Source organism: Schistocerca americana, chromosome 8 (genome assembly GCF_021461395.2).
Source record: "Schistocerca americana isolate TAMUIC-IGC-003095 chromosome 8, iqSchAmer2.1, whole genome shotgun sequence".
Lineage (NCBI taxonomy): Eukaryota > Metazoa > Arthropoda > Insecta > Orthoptera > Acrididae > Schistocerca > Schistocerca americana.
This window is the reverse complement of record NC_060126.1, coordinates 34,327,370-34,349,710: the sequence shown is the minus strand read 5'-3', so window position 1 is coordinate 34,349,710 and position 22,341 is coordinate 34,327,370. Positions and strand designations below refer to the sequence as shown.

General features: G+C 42.1%; 1 protein-coding gene across 1 annotated transcript in view; it reads right to left on the bottom strand.

Moving 5' to 3' along the window:
• Nucleotides 1-10,300: 10,300 nt before the first annotated feature.
• Nucleotides 10,301-22,341, bottom strand: part of LOC124545170 (ankyrin repeat, PH and SEC7 domain containing protein secG-like) — a 73,552-nt gene continuing 61,511 nt past the window's right edge. Inside the window, exon 6 of the mRNA XM_047124006.1 lies at nt 10,301-10,880. Within this exon, the coding sequence (XP_046979962.1) occupies nt 10,400-10,880 (481 nt within the window). The 3' untranslated portion in view covers nt 10,301-10,399. The remainder of the gene's footprint in view (nt 10,881-22,341) is intronic.

Sequence of the window (22,341 nt, the reverse complement as noted above, 5' to 3'; positions counted from 1 at the left end):
TTATTAGAAACAATATTTGTTTCTCCATTCACTTTGGTCACTATTAAAGAATTCACCAACGGAGTACAATGGGCGACCGTTCAGGTCCTGTGCTACTCTCCTTCTGAATGTTCTTAGCAACAGTGATTGCACTTCTTGAGGCAGTGAGTTGAATATCTTTAGGCAACCACTGGAAAGCTGTCTTGCGTTCCCGTCAGTTGACACCCGGGTATTTTGATGCTCCTCTTGTTACGGGTTTTGAGATTGTGTATATCTTGCCTCATGCTGAAGACTCCTTGGTTTTCTTTCACGCTGATGAGACATAAAAAGACATACTGGCTGAAGACTGTCATAATTCCTAACTGCTTGATATAGGCCTGCAGTGCTCCTGTCCTTTGCTTGATGTGATTATTCTGAGAGATTTTTTCTGTTGAATTAGCACATCCTTACAACCTGCAGAGTGTCCCCATAATAGTAGGTCATAATTGATGTGGCTATGGAATAGGGCATAATATACTGTTATGAGATATTGGTCACTCAATACACCTTTTAACCTTCTCAGAAGGTATATTACACGGGAGAGCTTGGAGCACACGTACACTGTGTGTTCGTTCATCGTGAAGCCCAACGGTTTGGCAGCCTCCATATTATCATGGCATCTGAAGTTGTTATAGGTGCATATCAGATGTTGTGTTTTTTCTTCATTCATGTTCATTTTATTTTTTATGAGCCATTCTGTAATGTTTTGGAAGAGTACATCTGTTTCTTGGAGTGATTCTGCAGCAGTTCTCCCTTTGGCAAAAATGGTGGTGTCATCAGCAAACTGTAACATATTGTTGTTATAACCCATATCACTGACATAAATAAGGAACAGGAGAGGCACTATGAGGGACCCTTGGGGTACTCCATGTTCCAGCTATTGTTCTTGTGATGTTGCTCCATGAATTGATACCACTTGTCTCCGGTTTTCCAGATAAGACTGAAAAGTTGCCAGAACAACACCTCCGACACTGTGACACTTCAATTTATTGTGCAGTATCTTGTGGGAAATGCAGTCAGATGCCTTGCTAAGATCACAGAGTGTCAGTGCCACACTTTCTCTGTCTTCGAAACCTTGCCTTATTTTAAGTCCAGTGCTGCCGTAAACGTCGACTTTCCCTTGCGAAAACCATGCTGTGTGTCCTGGAAGAGCTTATTTACTTCAAAATAATTCTGTACCTGGAGTTTCATAAAAGACTCCATAACTTTAGCTAGAATAGGAATGATGGAAATTGGTCTGTAGCTGGACACTTGACACAGGTCACCTTTTTTGTAGATTGGTACTGTCCGTGCTAGTTTAAGAAATTTTGGGAAGACACCATAGGATAAACATTTGTTAATTGCTGTAGATAATAGTTGAGCAAGCTCTAGAATAATTTTCTTCAGCATTGTGCAAGACATACCATAGATATCTTCGATCTCTGAGTTCTTGTATGACTTAACTACACTCCTGGAAATGGAAAAAAGAACACATTGACACCGATGTGTCAGACCCACCATACTTGCTCCGGACACTGCGAGAGGGCTGTACAAGCAATGATCACACGCACGGCACAGTGGACACACCAGGAACCGCGGTGTTGGCCGTCGAATGGCGCTAGCTGCGCAGCATTTGTGCACCGCTGCCGTCAGTGTCAGCCAGTTTGCCGTGGCATACGGAGCTCCATCGCAGTCTTTAACACTGGTAGCATGCCGGGACAGCGTGGACGTGAACCGTATGTGCAGTTGACGGACTTTGAGCGAGGGCGTATAGTGGGCATGCGGGAGGCCGGGTGGACGTACCGCCGAATTGCTCAACACATGGGGCGTGAGGTCTCCTCAGTACATCGATGTTGTCGCCAGTGGTCGGCGGAAGGTGCACGTGCCCGTCGACCTGGGACTGGACCGCAGCGACGCACGGATGCACGCCAAGACCGTAGGATCCTACGCAGTGCCGTAGGGGACCGCACCGCCACTTCCCAGCAAATTAGGGACACTGTTGCTCCTGGGGTATCGGCGAGGACCATTCGCAACCGTCTCCATGAAGCTGGGTTACGGTCCCGCACACCGTTAGGCCGTCTTCCGCTCACGCCCCAACATCGTGCAACCCGCCTCCACTGGTGTCGCGACAGGAGTGAATGGAGGGACGAATGGAGACGTGTCGTCTTCAGCGATGAGAGTCGCTTCTGCCTTGGTGCCAATGATGGTCGTATGCGTGTTTGGCGCCGTGCAGGTGAGCGCCACAATCAGGACTGCATACGACCGAGGCACACAGGGCCAACACCCGGCATCATGGTGTGGGGAGCGGTCTCCTACACTGGCCGTACACCACTGGTGATCGTCGAGGGGACACTGAATAGTGCACGGTACATCCAAACCGTCATCGAACCCATCGTTCTACCATTCCTAGACCGGCAAGGGAACTTGCTGTTCCAACAGGACAATGCACGTCCGCATGTATCCCGTGCCACCCAACGTGCTCTAGAAGATGTAAGTCAACTACCCTGGCCAGCAAGATCTCCGGATGTGTCCCCCATTGAGCATGTTTGGGACTGGATGTAGCGTCATCTCACGCGGTCTGCACGTCCAGCACGAACGCTGGTCCAACTGAGGCGCCAGGTGGAAATGGCATGGCAAGCCGTTCCACAGGACTACATCCAGCATCTCTACGATCGTCTCCATGGGAGAATAGCAGCTTGCATTGCTGCGAAAAGTGGATATACACTGTACTAGTGCCGACATTGTGCATGCTCTGTTGCCTGTGTCTATGTGCCTGTGGTTCTGTCAGTGTGATCATGTGATGTATCTGACCCCAGGAATGTGTCAATAAAGTTTCCCCTTCCTGGGACAATGAATTCACGGTGTTCTTATTTCAATTTCCAGGAGTGTATTTTTACGATATCCTTAACGTGCACTTCCTTCCAGTTTCCAAAAGTGCTACTGGTTATGTTTTTCATGTGGCTTGTGTGGACCAAGCCTAAGTCAGGTATTTCATTAAAAGTATCTTTCACTATCCTAACAAAGTGCTGATTGAAGGCGTCAGGGCTACCGGAATTTAAGGCTGAGGTGGGCTTTTTTCTGCACTCGTTTACCAGATTCCAAGCTACTTTCATGGATTGTGAGCCTCTTTAATGAACCTGTCATTGTATCTCTTTTTTCCCTCCTCCACTTGCTTTCTGTAAATACGCTTGGCTCTTACATAGTTACAATGAAGCAGGTCTTTAGATGGGAGATCTCTAGCTGCTTTCATACAGTCCTTGAAAATTAGCACAATGCATTTTAATCTGTTTAGCTCAGGGGTATACCACATCTGGCCCCCATTCCTGCAATATTTTTTCTGCCAGTTTACACTTGACAGGGCTATTTTAAGATCATTTAGTCTTTCTTCTTTTAAGATCCTTTTACTAAATGTGTAACTGGAGTGTTATGAGCTTGGTTGCAGTTGGCTCGAGCATTTCATACTTATTTCCATTACTAATCGCTATGGTCAGCAATCATTGGTTCAACTACACTGATATTATAGTCCCAGCTATTGAGGTTAGTGATAACTGTGTCTAGGCAGGCATCACCTCTTGTTGGCAGTCGGTTTGCAACAAACAGCCCATAGCTATTTATCATAGTCATGAAGAGTCTTTCTTTAGTGCTTCCATCACCTATATGTATGTTGAAATCTCCACACAGTGCAATTTTAGATTTAAGACGTGTTAGGTAGGACAAACTGGTTTCCATTTGTGCAATAAAGTTTTCAAAATTACCATCTGGTGAGTGGTACACAAAGGCAATAATAAGGTCAATATCTGTTAACACTAGTGAAGCTAATTCTAGATCTAGGTCTGTGGAAAAGTTTTTTAAGTCTATTTCCTTTACACTAAGAGTCTTGCTTACATATACAGATACACCACCATGAATTGTAGTAGTTCGATACCATGAATTTACCATGTCCAAATATTCAATGGGTCTGTAATAGCCACCTTCTGCTTCATCTAACCAGTGTTCACACATACACAGATAGTTTGACTTCTTCTAAAAAGAATGATAGAAGGTCCACCTTGGTTTTTAAACACTGTATATTAACAACTGCTATAACTATGGGCATATACCTATCATCTCTACTGCTACATCTGTGAGATATTATGGGGCCTTGGGTTTTTATTTCAGGCACTATTTTACTGGGGCACTAGTCGATCTGGTTGTGCAGATGCATTCTGCTTCGATTTGTGTATGTTGTAGGTTTGTTGTTTTCGTATTGTGAATGATACTTGCTGATCTGTAGATCGAAAAGTTCTTTTCCTAAACTGTACATCACGCCAATTTGTATCTGTATTGGGTGAAGGTTTCTCATCTGAAGGTCTGGCGAAGATGTAGGGACTAATGTCATTTATACTGGCTCCAATTTTCGAATTGTTCAAAGAAGTATTGGTAACACATCGATCTTCTGTCGCTTCGTGGACTGTAAGCTCTTTATTGATAGGCCTATTTGTTTGTTTTTCAAGTAATACAGGAGGTTGTGACGAACTTATATTTGAATTTCGAATAAATGGAGCAGAGCCGCGTGTTGCAGGCTCAGTAGTCGACCCTAGATTTGCTATTGGACATTTAGTGTTGCTATTTTTAGCAATCAGTGTGATATTTTTTCGTGGTTTTCAACTTTTTTTGCGAGATGATCTTCTCAGATGTGATGCTAGCTTTCCTAATCTACAGTTTGTGGCGATCACTGTACTGAGTTACATTCTCATTTTCGAACTGTCTTTTATTAGTTGATTTACTGTTTTTGTTAAACCTTCAACTGCACTGGTTAATCTCAGCTGGTTTTTCGTATTATTTACATCACAAGCACTGGTTTCTATTTCCAGCAGCTCAACTCCACTTCCTTTACAGGTTTGTTTTTGTGAGTTGTCTTGCATATCAGAACTTTTGCATTCATCACTTATTGTTATATCGTCACCTACCTTCATTTTTCCACTGCTGCTATGACTGGTTCCAGCTGTTGATATGTTGCTGTAGACGCCATTTTCAAAGGTCCTTTGTGTAAACTAACTTCACATGCACCACAGCAGAAATTAATTTTTCCTTTTGAACTATTTACTAGGCGAACTTCACTGTTGGTAAGTTCAACACGTTCACTGTGAAACAAGTTCCCACACCATAATCCACAAATCACACTTATGTCCGTTTGTTTTATTATTTTCTTACACGTTTCACATAATCTGCTAACTTCACTTTCCGCCAATGTGTCAAAAGTGCAACCCTTCCGCAGATTACTGCAGATTTCGATGCTGGGCCATCAGCAAGTGTCACCGTGCAAACCATTCAACGAAACATCATCGATATGGACTTTTGGAGCCGACGGCCCACTCCTTTACCCTTGATGACTGCATGACATAAAGCTTTACACCTCACCTGGGCACGTCAGCATCGACATTTGACTGTTGATGACCTGGTCGGACGAGTCTCGTTTCAAATTGTATCGAGCGAATGGGCCTGTACGGGTATGGATACAGCCTCATTAATCCATGGACCCTGCATGTCAGCAGGGCACAGTTCAGGCTTGTGGAGGCTCTGTAATGGAATATAGAGTGTGTGGTTGGAGAGATATAGGATCGCTGATTCATCTAGATGACAGGTGACATGTACATAAGCATCCTGTCTGATGACCTCCATCCATATATGTCCATTGTGGTTTCCGATGAACTTGGGCAATTCCAGCAGGACAATGCGACACCCCACACGTCCAGAATTGCTACCGAGTGGCTCCAGGACCACTCTTCTGAGTTTAAACATCAAAATCCCCTGACTTGAACATTATTGAGTATGTCTGGGATGCCTTGCAACGTGCTCTTGAGAAGATATCTCCACACCCTGGTACTCTTACGGATTTATGCACATCCCTGAAGGTTTCGTGTTGTCATTTCCTTCCATCAATACTTCAGACATTAGTCGAGTCTAAGCCACGTCTTGTTGCGGCACTTCCCGTGCTCATGGGAGCCCTACACAGTATCAGGCAGGTGTACCAGTTTCTTTGGCTCTTCAGTGTGTAAAGAGCAGTGTGACTTATGTTAAGCGCTCACAACCGCTACGTCCGATTCAAGCAGACTTATTGGTGGTTTTTGTAAGTGAAATTGTAAATTGCGTACCTTCCTACTAGTTGTAATTCTTCACTTGCTTTGTAATGAGCTAACTCGCTATGAACTAATGAAATGTTTTGTCTAGAAAATATTTCCATTGACTGCTGTGAGAACAGACTCATTGAATTAAATAAACATTACAATTTCTATCAAGAACAGAGCGTTAGAAACATGTATTTACTGTGTAGCACCATATTTGTGGCAGTATTCCTTACTATATGTGAAAATATAACATATCTATTTTTAAATACTTCAATTAGTTAGTCAATGTAGAGGAATTTTGTACGACAAAACTAGAGCAGATTAACAATCAAAGTTACACAGTTTTGGGACGTGACCATTTCAGTCGATTTGTCAACAGATTTTCGGTACTGCCACATTTGATTCAAGTGCAGACAGAGCATGTTAACGGGCACGGTACTCCACTGGCCATCGTCAGGTTGAACGTGGGTTCTCTGCTGGGCGCGAGGAATAGGATGGTGGGTGTGTGTCCACGGGTGGCTCCTGATGACAGATTAATAACTTTAATCAACTGCAATGCATTGGTTGTGGGTTCCCTGAACAAGGTTTGCTTCCACTCGTAATAGTCTTGGTGGCGACAGACGTGACTGGCGGACGTTCACATGTGCGACCGCTAGTGCGTCTGTATCTGCGTTGGCGTAACTCGAAACAGGACCTACAGCGGTGGCTGGAAGCACGTTCCCCTGTTGTGATCGCGGTTGAGGGAGCTTGGCGGCATTGGGATGGGTAAGTGCCCGTCTCACTGGCCATCTCAAGTGGCGGCTGCGTGGCGTCAGCAGGGGCCAGGGTTCCCAGACCCTGCCCCGGCACCGTCCCAGGACGATGGCGACAGTGCGTTACCACCACGCACATCCAACAACGACTCCCATGACAGGCGGCTTCCTGTACACAGTGTCCGACGATGTTTACAGCTGTTGTGTCACTCTGGCACCTCCTAGGCGATAGCCTGCATTACGACGGTGATCAGTACGAAGATTGCGATGGCAGTGGCGATTACGACCTGGTGGCTGCGCTAAGTGACCGAGACTCCAATGCCCCATGACAGATGGTTGACGACCAGGCTGCTGGTCCTTAAATACGGTTTTCTGCCTCTGATGTCTGCGGTTCTTCCCCAGAAGGTCGGTGGGATATTCTGGTGTCGCTTGGCTGGGTAACTGACCCAATTGCTGCCCTCCATGTTGACACCTGGCGTGCGGCGAGCTGGCCAGAGACACAGTCTCCTCCTTTATGTTGCTTAAATCGGCACTCCGCTGACCCAATTACGCCACGGTATTGTAGCACTGAATGGCTTCTGGCTCCCAGTAATCCTTCACATTTTAAATACCGTCATTACTGCAGAATTCCTACCTTAATCACTCTCATCCTTCGACCCTGTACACTGAGTTACACGGTTCGCCGCCCAAGGTTGGGGAATAAATTTATGCAACACACAAGAGTGTGTGTGCACAAGTAGACGATGCCATATCACATCTTGACAATGCACACATCTCACATGGCTTTCTACCTACTGCGCCAAGGAATTTCGAACCTTTCCACAAGATCCTGTTGTGTAAATGAAGATAACTTGCATTAAAGGTATAACGTACAAAGTTTTGGCTAGATACTTTGTACACCAGTGTAGAGATTTTTGCAGTAATGGAAGTCCGATAATACCACATATAGAGACATTACAAACAATCTTTTTCGCTGGCCCAGTAGTGAAAGAAATCAGTCACAACTGGTGTGGTGTACACTCTGCCCTTTACTGTACATTACTCAGGAGGGATTCTGCATATTTCCTCATCTCTACAAACCACTCGTGCGTATGGCAAAGTGTACCTCCATGGTAGTGTCTCTTCCAGTTCCATTTGCATATGGAGCACAGTGATAATGACTGCTCAGTTGCCTATGTGTGCACTGTAATTACCGTGACATTGTCTTTGGAGTCCCTTACGTACAATGTAATAGTATATTCCCATGACCTTCACGTAATACTAGTTTCTGAAGCCTTAAAGTGTGGGCATTTGGTAGACACCACCTGCCTGCCACTTCCACTTATTCGGCATTTGTGTGACAATCTCCCACCCACTGCCCTTTTTGCTTATATTCAGTATCACCTGTTAGTTTTATTCCGTTTGGATCCAACACACCAGAATAATATTCACATATGAGTTGCACAAATTATTTGTATGCAGCCCCCATTGTGGAATCACTGAATTTTTATGTATCCTGCTAATGTGGTCTGCGACCTATCTTACCTATGACTGAGCCCATGTGATCACTATTTTTATATCCCTGTCTTTTATTACCCATGTAATCATATGAGTCAACTGATTCCAATTTTGATCCACATGCATTGAAACCGTAGGATCTTTGTATTCTGTGAAATGCAGACTTTTACATTTCTGATTATTTTCGAACCACACATGTACACCATGGGCTGTGTGACACTTCGGATGCATTCTTTTGTTGCTGCATGGCGCCTTCCAGAATGACGAGATGCCACGGAATGCCACAAAAACATATCCCAGGTCATAACGCTCCCTCCCGCAGCCTGGACTCTTCTGACGATTGTTGGAGGGTGGTTTCCACCTGTCCGATGGACATAAAACGTGGTTCACATGAAAATGCCACCTGTCGCCACTCAGTGGGCAGTAAGTTGCAGTACTGACGTGCAAACTGCAACCTTCATTGTCGATGAATAGCAGTCAGAATGGGTGCCTGAACCAGGCATCTGATATGGAACCACATTCGCTGCAACGTTCGCTGAACAGTCGTTAAGGAGGCACTGTAGGTAGCCCATTCATTCATCAGGGTGGCCAGTTGCTCAACTGTTGCACATCTATTCACATATAAATATTTCCGCAGCTATCGCTAACCCATCAGCTCTGGCTCATGGTGCACCACAGTTGCCTTCGCACCAGATGTGGGTGTCGTCATTTTGCCATGCACGGTATCTTTAACAACGGTGGCATGTGAATAGTTTACAAACTTCCTCATTTCAAAATGCTTCCATCTTTCACCGCAAAGCCAATGATCATGCGCTTTTGGACGTCAGATAAGTCATTCAGCTTCCGCATGACGACAACTTCACAATTTTATGTGTGCACGAACATGATTTATGTACCCCTCTGCCCCATACTCAATTCCTACTTTTGCCAATAGCAGTTTGTGAGTAGTCATAGCATGTTGATATACATCAAACATAGATGCTGGCCGCATTGGGGAGACTGGACAGTGTAATTTGATTGTGGGTGGTACCGGATAGAAATTTTATTTCTTACATGTGTTACCTTTTGTTACTTACTGTGTTCCTGTATCTGCCACTGCATAAACTGCCATATTGCAAAAAAAAATGGAACTGTGGTATATATTTATTTTTAGACTGCTCCACTAGCTCCTAATTTTGTAGCTGTATTTCCTAAGTTTTGAGCAGCATTACTTTGCAGTGTTCTTCTATTAATGTTTTGGAAGACAGGTTGCAGCTAGTACCCATGAGTCTGCAGCAATACCCTGTTTTGAAAATTCAGACTTTTATTATTATTTCAACACTGCCTTTGGCAAACTGCGAAGTTCATTAGATCTATATAGCCATTTTTTTAAAAAAACGATACGAGCACCATTGCTTTATGTTTCTTCAGAGCAGCATTTACATATTGTACGTCATGTACAGTTTTCTGATTCGGTTACCTATACAAATAACTAAGTTTTACAGCTCCTGCGGTCTATAGCTCAGCAGAATGCTGGGTCGGGCAGCGAGAGCGCTGTCAGAAGTCCCACTCGTGTGGCGTTGCACGGCGAGTTGCGTCACAGCCCCTGCAGAGTCCCTTCCAACATGACGTGAACATGAGAGAAATGCACTGAAGATGGACAGAAAGAAGATGTGGAAAGAGGGAAAATCTGCTGTAGCAGTGTGATAGTACTCTGTGTATCTTGAATATTGCAGTGGTTTCAAATGCACCAAACATGCTCCTATCAAATAATTTTCAGCAATCAAAAATTTATAGGAAACCGGTGTTTACTACAAATGGAGTATTTTAGTTGAGTTTTTGCAGTAGGAGTGTTGCTCATCTTACATTATTTAGTAGATATAGATCATTGTCGCCCTTGTGCTGATACTGGAGTAATTACATGTACTACATTGTACAGATGGAAAGAATAGGTGAGAGTTCATTTGTTTTTTTTTTTTTTTGTATTTTTAATTTAAAAAGTAACGAAAAGTGAGGCAATTGAGCTCCTTTTGCCTTACTGCCGCGATGTTTGTCGGACCGCTTGCGTCACGTCAGCATGTCTACCAACTTCTGCTTCTTGCTCTGCCTGGCCTTGTCCAGCGGTGTGTCCCCGTCGGCGTCTCTGGCCCCTCTGTCGGCGCCCGCCTCCAGAAGCGCTGCCGCCGCCTCCGCATGGCCCCAGTACGCCGCCCAGTGCAGCGGCGTACTCGCATCGTCAGCCCTGGCGTTGGGGTCGGCAGAGGACCAAGCCAGTAGCCGCACCACAGCCGCACTGCCGTTCCATACGGCGTAGTACAGAGGCGTCTCGCGCCTGTTGTTCCTGGCGTTCACAGACGCCCTGGCCTGCAGCAGACGCCTCACTGCCTCCACACTTCCACTCGCTGCCGCCCAATGCAAGGCGGTGTTCCTGTTCTCGTCAAATGCCCGCACATCTGCACCAGCTTCGAGCAGCACCCGCATCTCCTGCACTGCCCCCTTCTTAGCTAACTGGATCAGTCTCCTGTCCTTCTCTCGTTCAGGGAGCCTCCTGTGCAAAATCCATAAATGCTCAGCTTCTGTCAAAGCACACACCCCTGATGAAGAAAAGTGTCATAAATACAGAACTGTTAGCACTTCTAGAAACACATCTGCCCAGTGAATCTACAAATTCTCCCTTCTATGATACTTAACAGTGGGGAAATCTCTGTATGTTACAGTACAGGTGAACAACCGTACCATACTCAGTCACGCACATTTCTGACAGTGGAGCATGCAGACGTTAAACTCCATTGATACAGACACTTTATGCATACAACACTACTGTTTTAAGTGCATCAGTCCTTTCTTAAATAATCAGATCTCGAGGTATGTAAAGAAAATTTCCTGCCATGGCAGAAAAAAATTTTACTTAGTTATTCAGAAAATTTCTTGATACAGTCTTATCAATCATAGAAAGCAACTATTTACCTATAAAGCAGTTATCCAACATATTTCAGACATAGCAGTGACACACACACAAACACACAAATTTCCCACCTAAATTCGCGTGGCTGCTGTGTTTCTGAAGACAAGAGTAAAACTTGTTGGCTATGGGAGTAAATTAATGTTTCATGCACTTGTCTAGAATACCATACAAAATACTGCACCAAGTAAACCTTGGCTTCCTGAACACACTGTGCACTTCGCACCACTGATGTATGCACTGTGAAAGGCAGCGTGTCATTGGCATGTCACAGCTTCACTGCCATGAGCCTAATAAATATACCTATTTTTATGCTGAAAATTGTGTTTTGCATGTCCTCAGGAGTAACCTGAGCAAATGCTTTATCATCTAAAGACCACTGCCACCAAATTCGTTCTTTTGCTCTGCTAAGTGACATATTGCAGCTGGTAAATTCAACAATTATGAACTGATCAAGTAATTACTTCTTTTCTATTACATAAATAGTGCACATGCAGGTACTAATTTCAGTGTTTGAACTAAAACACAGACGCTTCATATACTGAAAAATCGATCACAGTGTTCTGAGAACTGTGTAAATTCCTATCAAATGATGTGACAGGAAGTGTGCTTCCTCAATGACTGTACAGAGGCCAAAAGCCTGGAAGCGCTTTTGACCAACACCGTGCCTCATTAGTAATGATACTGGTGCGGGCAGTACACCTTCGCCTGCATCTGGTGTGTGTACTGGTTTATATGGACCCACAATCTGATGCAGACTGGCAATGGTGCAGGTTCAGTTATACAACACATACAGCACCTAGTGAGATCAAAGTCACACCCACATATTAAAAAAAGTCCTACAAGTCCGAGTGAAACCCTTAGATGTAGCACAGGACACTTTAGTATGGAGCAACTACACTGACTCATGTAGAGATATTTGTCTATCACCACTGATGTTGTTATGGTAATCACGATTAGTGACATTGTCAGACATTTACCTTACCACATGCTCTCATTGGTATTGTACATTTTCTGGAAACCACACTTTAATTAGCAACTGGTTCCCTCATCATCAGTTCCAGGGCAACATCCTCTATGCTTCAAGACAGCAGATTTTCTTGGTGACAGAAGTACCGGAAGTCTGTATTCTGTCAGGAGAATCATATGTGCACTTCTGCGTCTCAAGCGTTTTGGCTGTTACAAGGAGGGGAGCTATTTGCACTAAATCTATTGTTCAAGCATACACACACGTCACATACAGTGCGTGGAGATTCTGCTATGCATGTGTGGTGTTACACCACTAATGGTGTGTCTGAGCTGCAAACCGGGTACAGGCACATGTTACACCCAGGTGAACTGTGAAAGGACACCACACCAGGCAATTTGATGAGTCTCGTTCTTGCCACTGACGTCAATTTGTGGACCTGACGAAAAATCACATCTAAGAAACTCAATACTGTCAGCTCATAAACTTTCTTAGCATTTTTTCTGGAGTTTTTCCGAATAATATACACATATATACCTCATTAATCACGACGGATCAGTCCAAATCGTTGCAGCATTACCAAAAATCTGGTTTTACATATTATTGGTTGCTTTAGCGTTCTTCCCTTATGGTACATACAAATACTAAAGAAGATGATTTAGTCAGAAAAATACCAATGACACCTTCTAAACAAATAAGTTTATGATAATGTAGTTTTACTTTATGATTCTGCGAACGTTTTTCATTTATAATTTTTAGCTTTCATTTTTTCTCTAACGACTCTTGTAAAATATTATCAAAACGTTCCATCTGATCGTAGGCGGCAGCAACCAGAAGCTAACGTAAAAATATCATTCTGTTGTGGTTAGTAGTTTCGATAAAATGTACTTTGCATAAGCAAAAATGTAACTGATATCAATTTAATTCACTGAATAGAGATAATTAAATCATTCGCCATAGAATGTACAAATATTCACTGACTTCATTGAAAACCGTTGTGACATGCTTAACCTGGACTATAATGTAATGTATTTGTAGTGACAGTTTGAAATTTGTACCACATCACGACTAGACTGGAGATTTGTTGTTTAGCATGATCAGATATCTTAAACTTTGTTTAAGAGCTTTCAGTTTAGGAGATAATTAAAAGTAGTAATTTATTGCTCAAGCATGAGTGTCTTTAACCATCCTATCCCTGAAATAGTGGTTTAGGGCCAGGGTGATCATTCAATTTTTTGTTTCAATTTTATGTAAATGTACGTTTCTCTGGTATTTAAAGCTATTTTTTCCAATCATCCAGCTCGATATTGAGTTTAGCCTACTATGTGGCATTACATACATAAACTTAATACAATCCGCATAATTTCTCTCTGAGATTGGTTATTATCTGCTACCTAACAGCTTTGATTTGTGTGTTCAGCATGACATTGTTTGTTTTATTCCTTGTCAGTACCTGATGACCTTGTAATATCATCTAAGATAATCTAGTTTGTGGGTCATCAGGCCTACGATCATAAAACTGTCCTTCCTGGGGTGTTCCAATGAAATGGAAAGCCGTATGGATCTAAGATAGATGCTGTTTTCCACTGTTTTCTTGTCTTCTATGACATTTAGATACATTGCTTGACGTCCATGGCCTGCAACTCTCAACAGTAGTCTTGCGCTATGGTACTAAAGGCAGTCCTAAAGATCTGATCTGATCCATTATAAATGTTTTTTGAAAGCCTGCGACTGTAAAAACAATACGTTTGTTTATAAATAAATCTTGTGCTACCTGTCACGATTGTTCTTTATTTACTTTTCGCACGACGCGTTTCGGGAAATGATTCCCATTTTCAAGTGTGATTTTTATGTGTATTAAGCCATCTTTGTAACTGTTTTGTTTATATAAGATATTTTCGAAGTGTAAAGTGTACAACAAATTGTGTGTGACGTTTAGTGTGTGTGAGACTCTCCACAAATAGACCATTAGAAAACTTAAAAGTCAACGAAATGAAGTAGTCTCTCACACATTGACAACATCAATAGAAATGGCTTAATGCACACAAAAAGCGCACTTGAAAATGGGAATCATTTCCCGAAATGCGTCGTGCGAAAAGTAAATAAAGAAAAATCGTGACTGGTAGCAGAAGATTTATTTATAAACAAACCTGTAGTCCTAACGATGTCGTGACGTCATATGAACTGATATAAGACTGTGTTCTGTTAACACATGTGGTGGTCAGTAGAAGGCGTGTTGATTGTAATGTCTTATTTTGCTCATGATATTCGCGCTCATGAAGGCTACCGTGTGGACATGATCAGGTATTTTGTTCATGAATGTCCATCCTTATTGCACATTACTATACAACACACAACGAGCAGTAACGGCCTACAGCCATCATCAGGGTGGTTACTAAATGCAGAAAACGCTAATGCCACAATAATAGGATTAATTGGCAGCAGAATAATATACGAATATTATTGATTGGCGACTCCATAGTGTCCTGTGCACTACGACCAGATAATGGGTATACTTGAAAGGAGAGACAGCATTGGTCGTACATTTTTGTTTATTATCGCAAAATCGATTTTTGGTCACTTAGTGACCATCTTCAGTGCTGTAATATATAACTTAAATTAGTAAGCACTGGTGTCAATAAGCTTACGGCGATCACATAGACTCTCTACGAATATATAGAAAAGTTGATATGCCTCAAGCCATAACATACCATTAGGAATATTCTGATATGGATATAAACATGACGCAGTTTGTACACGCAGTTACATGAGCAAGTACTGGAGATGGCCTGAAAGCGTCCTGTAGATATACAGACACGAGCTGTAGCTGGCAGAAGTCGCTACGGAGATAGTAAAACAAATTTCCTGCGTCAGTGTCCCAGTTGTTTAAAGCAAATATGTATCGTCATTAATTAAAATTTTTCCACACAGCTAAAGTGTGTATCCAACAGTAAATTGTGAAGTATATTACAAAGCTAAAAACAAAAGAAAAAGAGAAAGAAATGTGTAAAATCAGAGTAAAACCTAATAGAAACCTTTTTAGCAAGTAATGTAAAAAAAAACTGACAAAATGGGTCTAACTACAGTGGCCACTGGCTGCATAGAAAGCCAAATAAAACACTCCATAGAGAGGCCACGAGGTAGTGCTAGCTGGACAGTCCTCTGAATGCGCTATCGAGCATTGACAATTTTAACGAAATAACTACTGTTTCGCATAATGACCTTTCATGCAGCGTCATATTTTATTTACATTCTCAGCCTAAGAGGTCATACCAGTTTCGGGATACTCCTTTTTGGTATGTTATGGCATGCAGGGGTTACTTCTTTATAAATTCTTAGATTCTTTCTAATCTTAATCTTCAGCCAGTTGAATCTATTATTGTTACAGTTCCGTTTCTTCCGTTTTGTAACAGATCGGCAATAAGCTGAAACCAGGCATTGTGAATTCTGTGATGCCTTAACTATGCTATTTACTAGCTGTGCCAAAATATTTAGTCAGCATAGCGTAATATTGTCAATCTAGAACCTTGCAATTATGATCTGTTTCATTTCTCTGTCATGGACACTGCAAGCCCACAATAAATTCGCTAGGAAATATTGGTTCTGGTAAAATGTTCATAACACTCGTATGTACATGTAAACTCTCTACCAATTACAGCCAATAGTTGCCTTTAAAAAATCCACATTTATTCTATTGACACTCGTTGCTTTATTTTCGAAAATGATTTCATCATCTTACATATTTGTTCCTGGTAAAAGTAAGTACGATGCTGTCTTGGCCTTCCACAGTACTTCCCCCTGTAATGATATGCTCCTGAGGGTCCACTCATCTCTGGATTCACAAATAGGGTTATAGAAAGGTAAAGACAGTGCGTAATTGCTTCCCACGTCGAGGACTGCGTTCCGTCCTAGTCCATTGTCTCTTCCGTTCGAGGCTACTTTGCCGTTTAGTTCTGCTGCGTAATGCGTAAAGCCGTATTTCATCTTCATTGCAGTTCTTTGCCACACGTAATAGCACCGCTTGTAAGTATTACTCATATTATGCTGATTATCATAGCCTTTGTGCAGTTAATCCTCTAAATATAACGTTGTTGTGTTATTTCAGTGTTTATTTATGTCTTGGAGGCACGTGGAATAACGTTTTGTGGTTTCCTATTGTCGCCCTTTTGTCACAGTGTCGTTGCTGTGTTTACACGTGTTGTCACCATTTGTGCAACGCTACTCTCAAAGTGCAGATGGAATGCGTTCAGCCGCCACATGCTTCTGCCATGGCATATTTTTCCTACTGATCGGCTGATCCAAATTTTATAAGCACAGCACTGTTACGCACAGGTTACAAAATTCTCACAAATTACGGATTGGTGGTTTGGGGACGTGAAACTGACTTCCAGTGGCATCCCACACGTTGCTATATCGGATTCAGATTAGGCAAATTTCGCTATGATGCTGCTCAAAATAATGTACCACTAGTCTTGCATTGTGACACAGAGTGTCGTCCTGCTGAAAGATGACATCGCTGCTGCAAATCATGCAAAAAGATGTAGCTGGTCATCATTAATGTTCACGCAGTCATACGGCGTCAGCGTGCCGTAGATCCTTACCCCAGAAAGCGCTGGTGAATGTCCCCTGCATCACAATACAGCCTTCAATGTCCTGTGTCTGTGGCACGGTGCGCGTTTCGAGCAGCCCAAAACGTAATTCATCTGACCAGTAGCACGTTTACATTGCTCTCCGCTCCTATCTCAATTATCCTTTCCCCTCTGCAATTGTGACTGACAATGTCGTTGGGTCAACATCGGAAGTCGCAGTGGTCGTTTGCTACAGATTTCAATGTTCAGTGATGTGCGTTGAACTGTACACTCCAAACCACTTGTGACTGCAGCAACTTTGTACTCTATCGTCAGATCTGCGACAGATCACCGCTTATCCTACTTTACAGACTTGGCAGGCCTGAGCACTCCACACCACTCTGACTGGGATGTAGACCCCCAAACCTCGCCGCCTACACAGGCTTCACAGTCCTTCTTTTATCACTTGCTATAGATGGACTCTAGGACGTGTCTACCAGAAATGGCAAAGCTGGATGACTGTTCACGTGCTACAGTCCCTCAGCATGTATAGCAAGTGATAAAAGAAGGACGGAACATCTATATCAAGTGATACAAGAAGGACAGAGAATTATATATATATATATATATATATATATATATATATATATATATATGTGTGTGTGTGTGTGTGTGTGTGTGTGTGTGTGTGTGTGTGTGTGTGTGTGTGTGTGTGTGTGTGTGTGCACATGGCAAAGCAAGATGCTGTTGTTGCAAAGCTAATATACTCAGTCTCCTTTTTCAAAATCGCTATGTCAGTGGAGTTCCCAGTTTGTGGTTTGCATGCACCATCGATACAATTATTCATTTGTTCCTGCTCCAATTATATACTTTCTTTATCACGTCACGTGCCCACGACGTCACCGGCAAGTGTACAGTATCAATATACTCCTACTGTGGCCTGCTGTATATGTACAATAAGAGGTAAGTGTTGAGCATATACAAAGTTTTCTCCTTTGTACTAAAATTAAAGTTTGGTTTCTGTCTTATTTTTTAATCTCACGCTTTACATGTTGCCCCAAACAGAGAGCTGAATCAGACAAAATAGCTGTGTATTCTGTAAGTAAACTCTTCTCGCTTGTTCTCTTTTACGTCACAGAGTGTAAAAAAATATCCACTAGCTACAGATCCTGTAGCTATGATTCCACTATGCATCTTACGTCTTTTAAAAGTATGCATGTTTTGCACATTACTGCATTTCTAAGTAAAATTGCTTTCCCAATGATGTCAGCAACATTACATACCGTGTCTTAACCAACTGTTTAGTGTTCATTCGTTTGTATCTAATTCTTTTGTTTCAAGATAATGTTTCATAGTTTCTATTTAGACTTACGAACGTACACTCTTTACATGTACATCTACATTAATACTCCACAATCCACTGTACGGCTCTTGGCAGAGGGTCTCCGTACCACTACTAATCATTTCATTCCTGTTCCACTCACAAATAGCACGAGAGAAAAACGACTATCTATGTGCCTCCGTATGAGCCCTAATTTCTCATATCTTATCTTCGTGGTCGTTCCGCACAATGTATGTCGGAGGAAGTACAATCAGTCTGAAATTAGCTTCAGATGCCTGCTCATTAAATCAGTTGTGCTCCTCCAGGCAATTCGTTTTGTTTGCCAATGATACAAACATTGCAATAAATAGCAAATCAAGTGTAGTCTTTGAAAGATCGGTTACTAAAATATTTGTGGACATTAATCACTGGTTCCTAGCCAATTCTTTATCACTAAACTTTGAAAAAATACACTCATGCAGTTCAGAACTTGTAAGGGGTGTCCCACGAGTATATGCCTAACATACAATGACAAGCAGATAGAAGAAGTGGACAGTGTTAAATTCTTGGGGCTACAGGTTGGTAATAAATTCATCTGGGAGGAGCACACCACAGAACTGCTGAAGCGTCTTAACAAATCTCCATTTGCAAAGCGAATTGTGTCGGACATAGGGGATACAAAAATGAAAAAGCTAGCATACTATGCTTACTCTCATTCAATAGTGTCATATGGGATTATTTTTGGGGTAATTCATCAAGCCAAGCTAAAGTTTTCCGGGCACAAAAACGTGCAGTAAGAGTTGTATGTGGTGTGTACTCAAGAAAATCTTGCAGAAGCCTAGGATACTAACTACTACTTCCGAATATACTTGTTCCTTAATGAAATTTATCTTTTAAAAATATATCACTTTTTCAAACCAACACCTCAGTTCATGGAATCAATACTAGAAATAAGAATAATATTCACAAGGATTTAAAGTCACTTGTACAAAAAGGTGTGCATTATTCAGGAACACACATTTTCAATAACTTTCCAGCAGCCATAAAAAGCTTAACAACCAATGAAATTCAGTTTAACAGAAGCCTAAAGGATCTATTAGTGGCCGAATCTCTCTACTCCATTGATGAATTTCTCAGTAGAACCAACTGATATATATATATATATATATATATATATATATATATATATATATATATATATATTGATAGTGACCAGGCCAAATATCTCACGAAATAAGAATCAAACGAAAAAACTACAAAGAACGAAATTCGTTTACCTTCAAGGGGGAAAACAGATGGCGCTATGATTGGCCCGTTAGATGCCATAGATCAAACGGATATCAATTGCGTTTTTTATAAATAGGAACCCCTTTGTTATTACATATTCGTGTAGTACGTAAAGAAATATGAATGTTTTTGTTGGACCACTCTTTTCGCTTTGTGATAGATGACGCTGTAATAGCCGCAAACGTATAAGTACGTGGTATCACGTAACATTCCGCCAGTGCGGACGGTATTTGCTCCGTGATACATTACCCATGTTACAATGGACCGTTTACCAATTGCGGAAAAGGTCTATATCGTGTTGATGTATGGCTGTTGTGATCAAAATGCCCAACGGCCGTGTCCCACGTATGCTGCTTGGTATCCTGGACATCATCCAAGTTTCCGGACCGTTCGCCGGATAGTTACGTTATTTAAGGAAACAGGAAGTGTTCAGCCACATGTGAAACGTCAATCACGACCTGCAACAAATGATGATGCCCAAGTAGGTGTTTTAGCTGCTGTCGCGGCTAATTCGCACATCAGTAGCAGACAAACTCCTCGAGAATCGGGAATCTCAAATACGTCGGTGTTGAGAATGCTACATCAACATCGATTGCACCTGTACTATATTTCTATGCACCAGGAATTGCATAGCGACGGCTTTGAACGTGTACAGTTCTGCCACTGAGCACATGGGAAATTACGGGACGGACAGATTTTTTGCATGCGTTCTATTGAGCGACGAAGCGTCATTTACAACAGCGGTAACGTAAACGGGAGCAGTATGCACTATTGGGCAACGGAAAGTCCACGATGTCTGCGACAAGTGGAACATCAGCGACCTTGGCGGGTTAATGGTGCGGCATTATGGGAGGAAGGATAATTGGCCCCCATTTTTTCGATGGCAATTTGAATGGTGCAATGTATGCTGATTTCCTACGTCATGTTCTACCGATGTTACTACAAGATGTTTCACTGCATGACAGAATGGCGATGTACTTCCAACATGATGGATGTCCGGCACATAGCTCCCGTGCTGTAGAAGCGGTATTGAATAGCATATTTCATGACAGGTGGATTGGTCGTCGAAGAACCATACCATGGCCCGCACGTTCACCTTATCTGACGTCCGCGGATTTCTTTCTGTGGGGAAAATTGAAGGATATTCCCTATCGTGATCCACCGAAAACGCCCGACAGCATGCGTCAGCGCATTGTCAATGCATGTGTGAACATTACGGAAGGCGAACAACTCGCTGTTGAGAGGAATGTCGTTACACGTATTGCCAAATGCATTGACGTTGACGGACATCATTTTGAGCATTTGTTGCATTAATGTGGTATTTACAGGTAATCACGCTGTAACAGCATGCGTTCTCAGAAATGAAAAGTTCACAAAGGTACATGTATCACATTGGAACAACCGAAATGAATTGTTCAAACGTACCCACGTTCTGTATTTTAATTTAAAAAGCCTACCTGTTACCAACTGTTCGTCTAAAATTGTGAGCCATATGTTTGTGACTATTACAGCGCCATCTATCACAAAGCGAAAAAAGTGGTCCAGACAAAACATTCCAAATAAAACATACACGAATATGTAATAAAAAATGTGGGCTCCTATTTAAAAAAAGCGCATTTGCTATCCATTTGACCTATGGCAGCGCAATCTAGCGGGCCAACCATAGCGCCATCTGGTTTCCCCCTTCAAGCTAGACAAGTTTCGTTCTTTGTAGTTTTTTCGTTTGACGCTTATTTCGTGAGACATTTGGACCGGTCACGATCAATGGACCACCCTGTATATATAACTTATGCACAATTTCAGTGCAGTAATATCTTCATTGTAAATAAGTGTGTGTGTGTGTGTGTGTGACCGGGTGTGTGTGTGTGTGTGTGTTTATGTAAGTACAATCTAACTTCTGCACCATTTCAGTGCAGTATTGTGTTCATTGTAAATAAGTATTATAGTAGTTCAATTATATGTTTATTACCTTGTAGATAAAAAAGATTTTTTTATTTTAAATTCAGTGCATTAGTGTTTGTAAAATGAGTCTTTCATATAGTGTTCATTAAAAAAATGACGATCATTCCACTTGGCACCTGTGGAATGGTACATTAGCTTATTTGTTTGAGTTGTAAATATTTGTCATGTATTATTGTTTTTCTGACATGTTGTGCATCCTGGAGGACCTCCTCACTACAGATCAATTGGAATGGAATTAAATCTAATCTAATCCCATTTGAGTTCCTGAAGCATTTCCATTGTTGTTGTTGTTGTGGTCTTCAGTCCTGAGACTGGTTTGATGCAGCTGTCCATGCTACTCTATCCTGTGCAAGCTTCTTCATTTCGCAGTACCTACTGCAACCTACATCTGTCTGAATCTGTTTAGTGTATTCATCTCTCCCTCTACGATTTTTACCCTCCACACTGCCCTCCAATACTAAATTCGTGATCCCTTGATGCCTCAGAACATGTCCTACCAACCAATCCCTTCTTCTAGTTAAGTTGTGCCACAAACTTCTCTTCTCCCCAATCCTATTCCTCCTCATTAGTTATATGATCTACCCATCTAATCTTCAGCATTCTTCTGTAGCACCTCATTTCCAAGGCTCCTATTCTCTTCTTGTCCAAACTAGTTGTCATCCATGTTTCACTTCCATACATGGTTACACTCCATACAAATACTTTCAGAAACGACTTCCTGACACTTAAATCAATACTCGATGTTAACAAATTTCTCTTCTTCAGAAACGCTTTCCTTGCCATTGCCAGTCTACATTTTATATCATCTCTACTTCGACCATTAGTTATTTTGCTTCCCAAGTAGCAAAACTCCTTTACTATTTTAAGTGTCTCATTTCCTACTCTAATTCCTTCAGCATCACCCGACTTAATTCGATACATTCCATTATCCTCGTTTTGTTT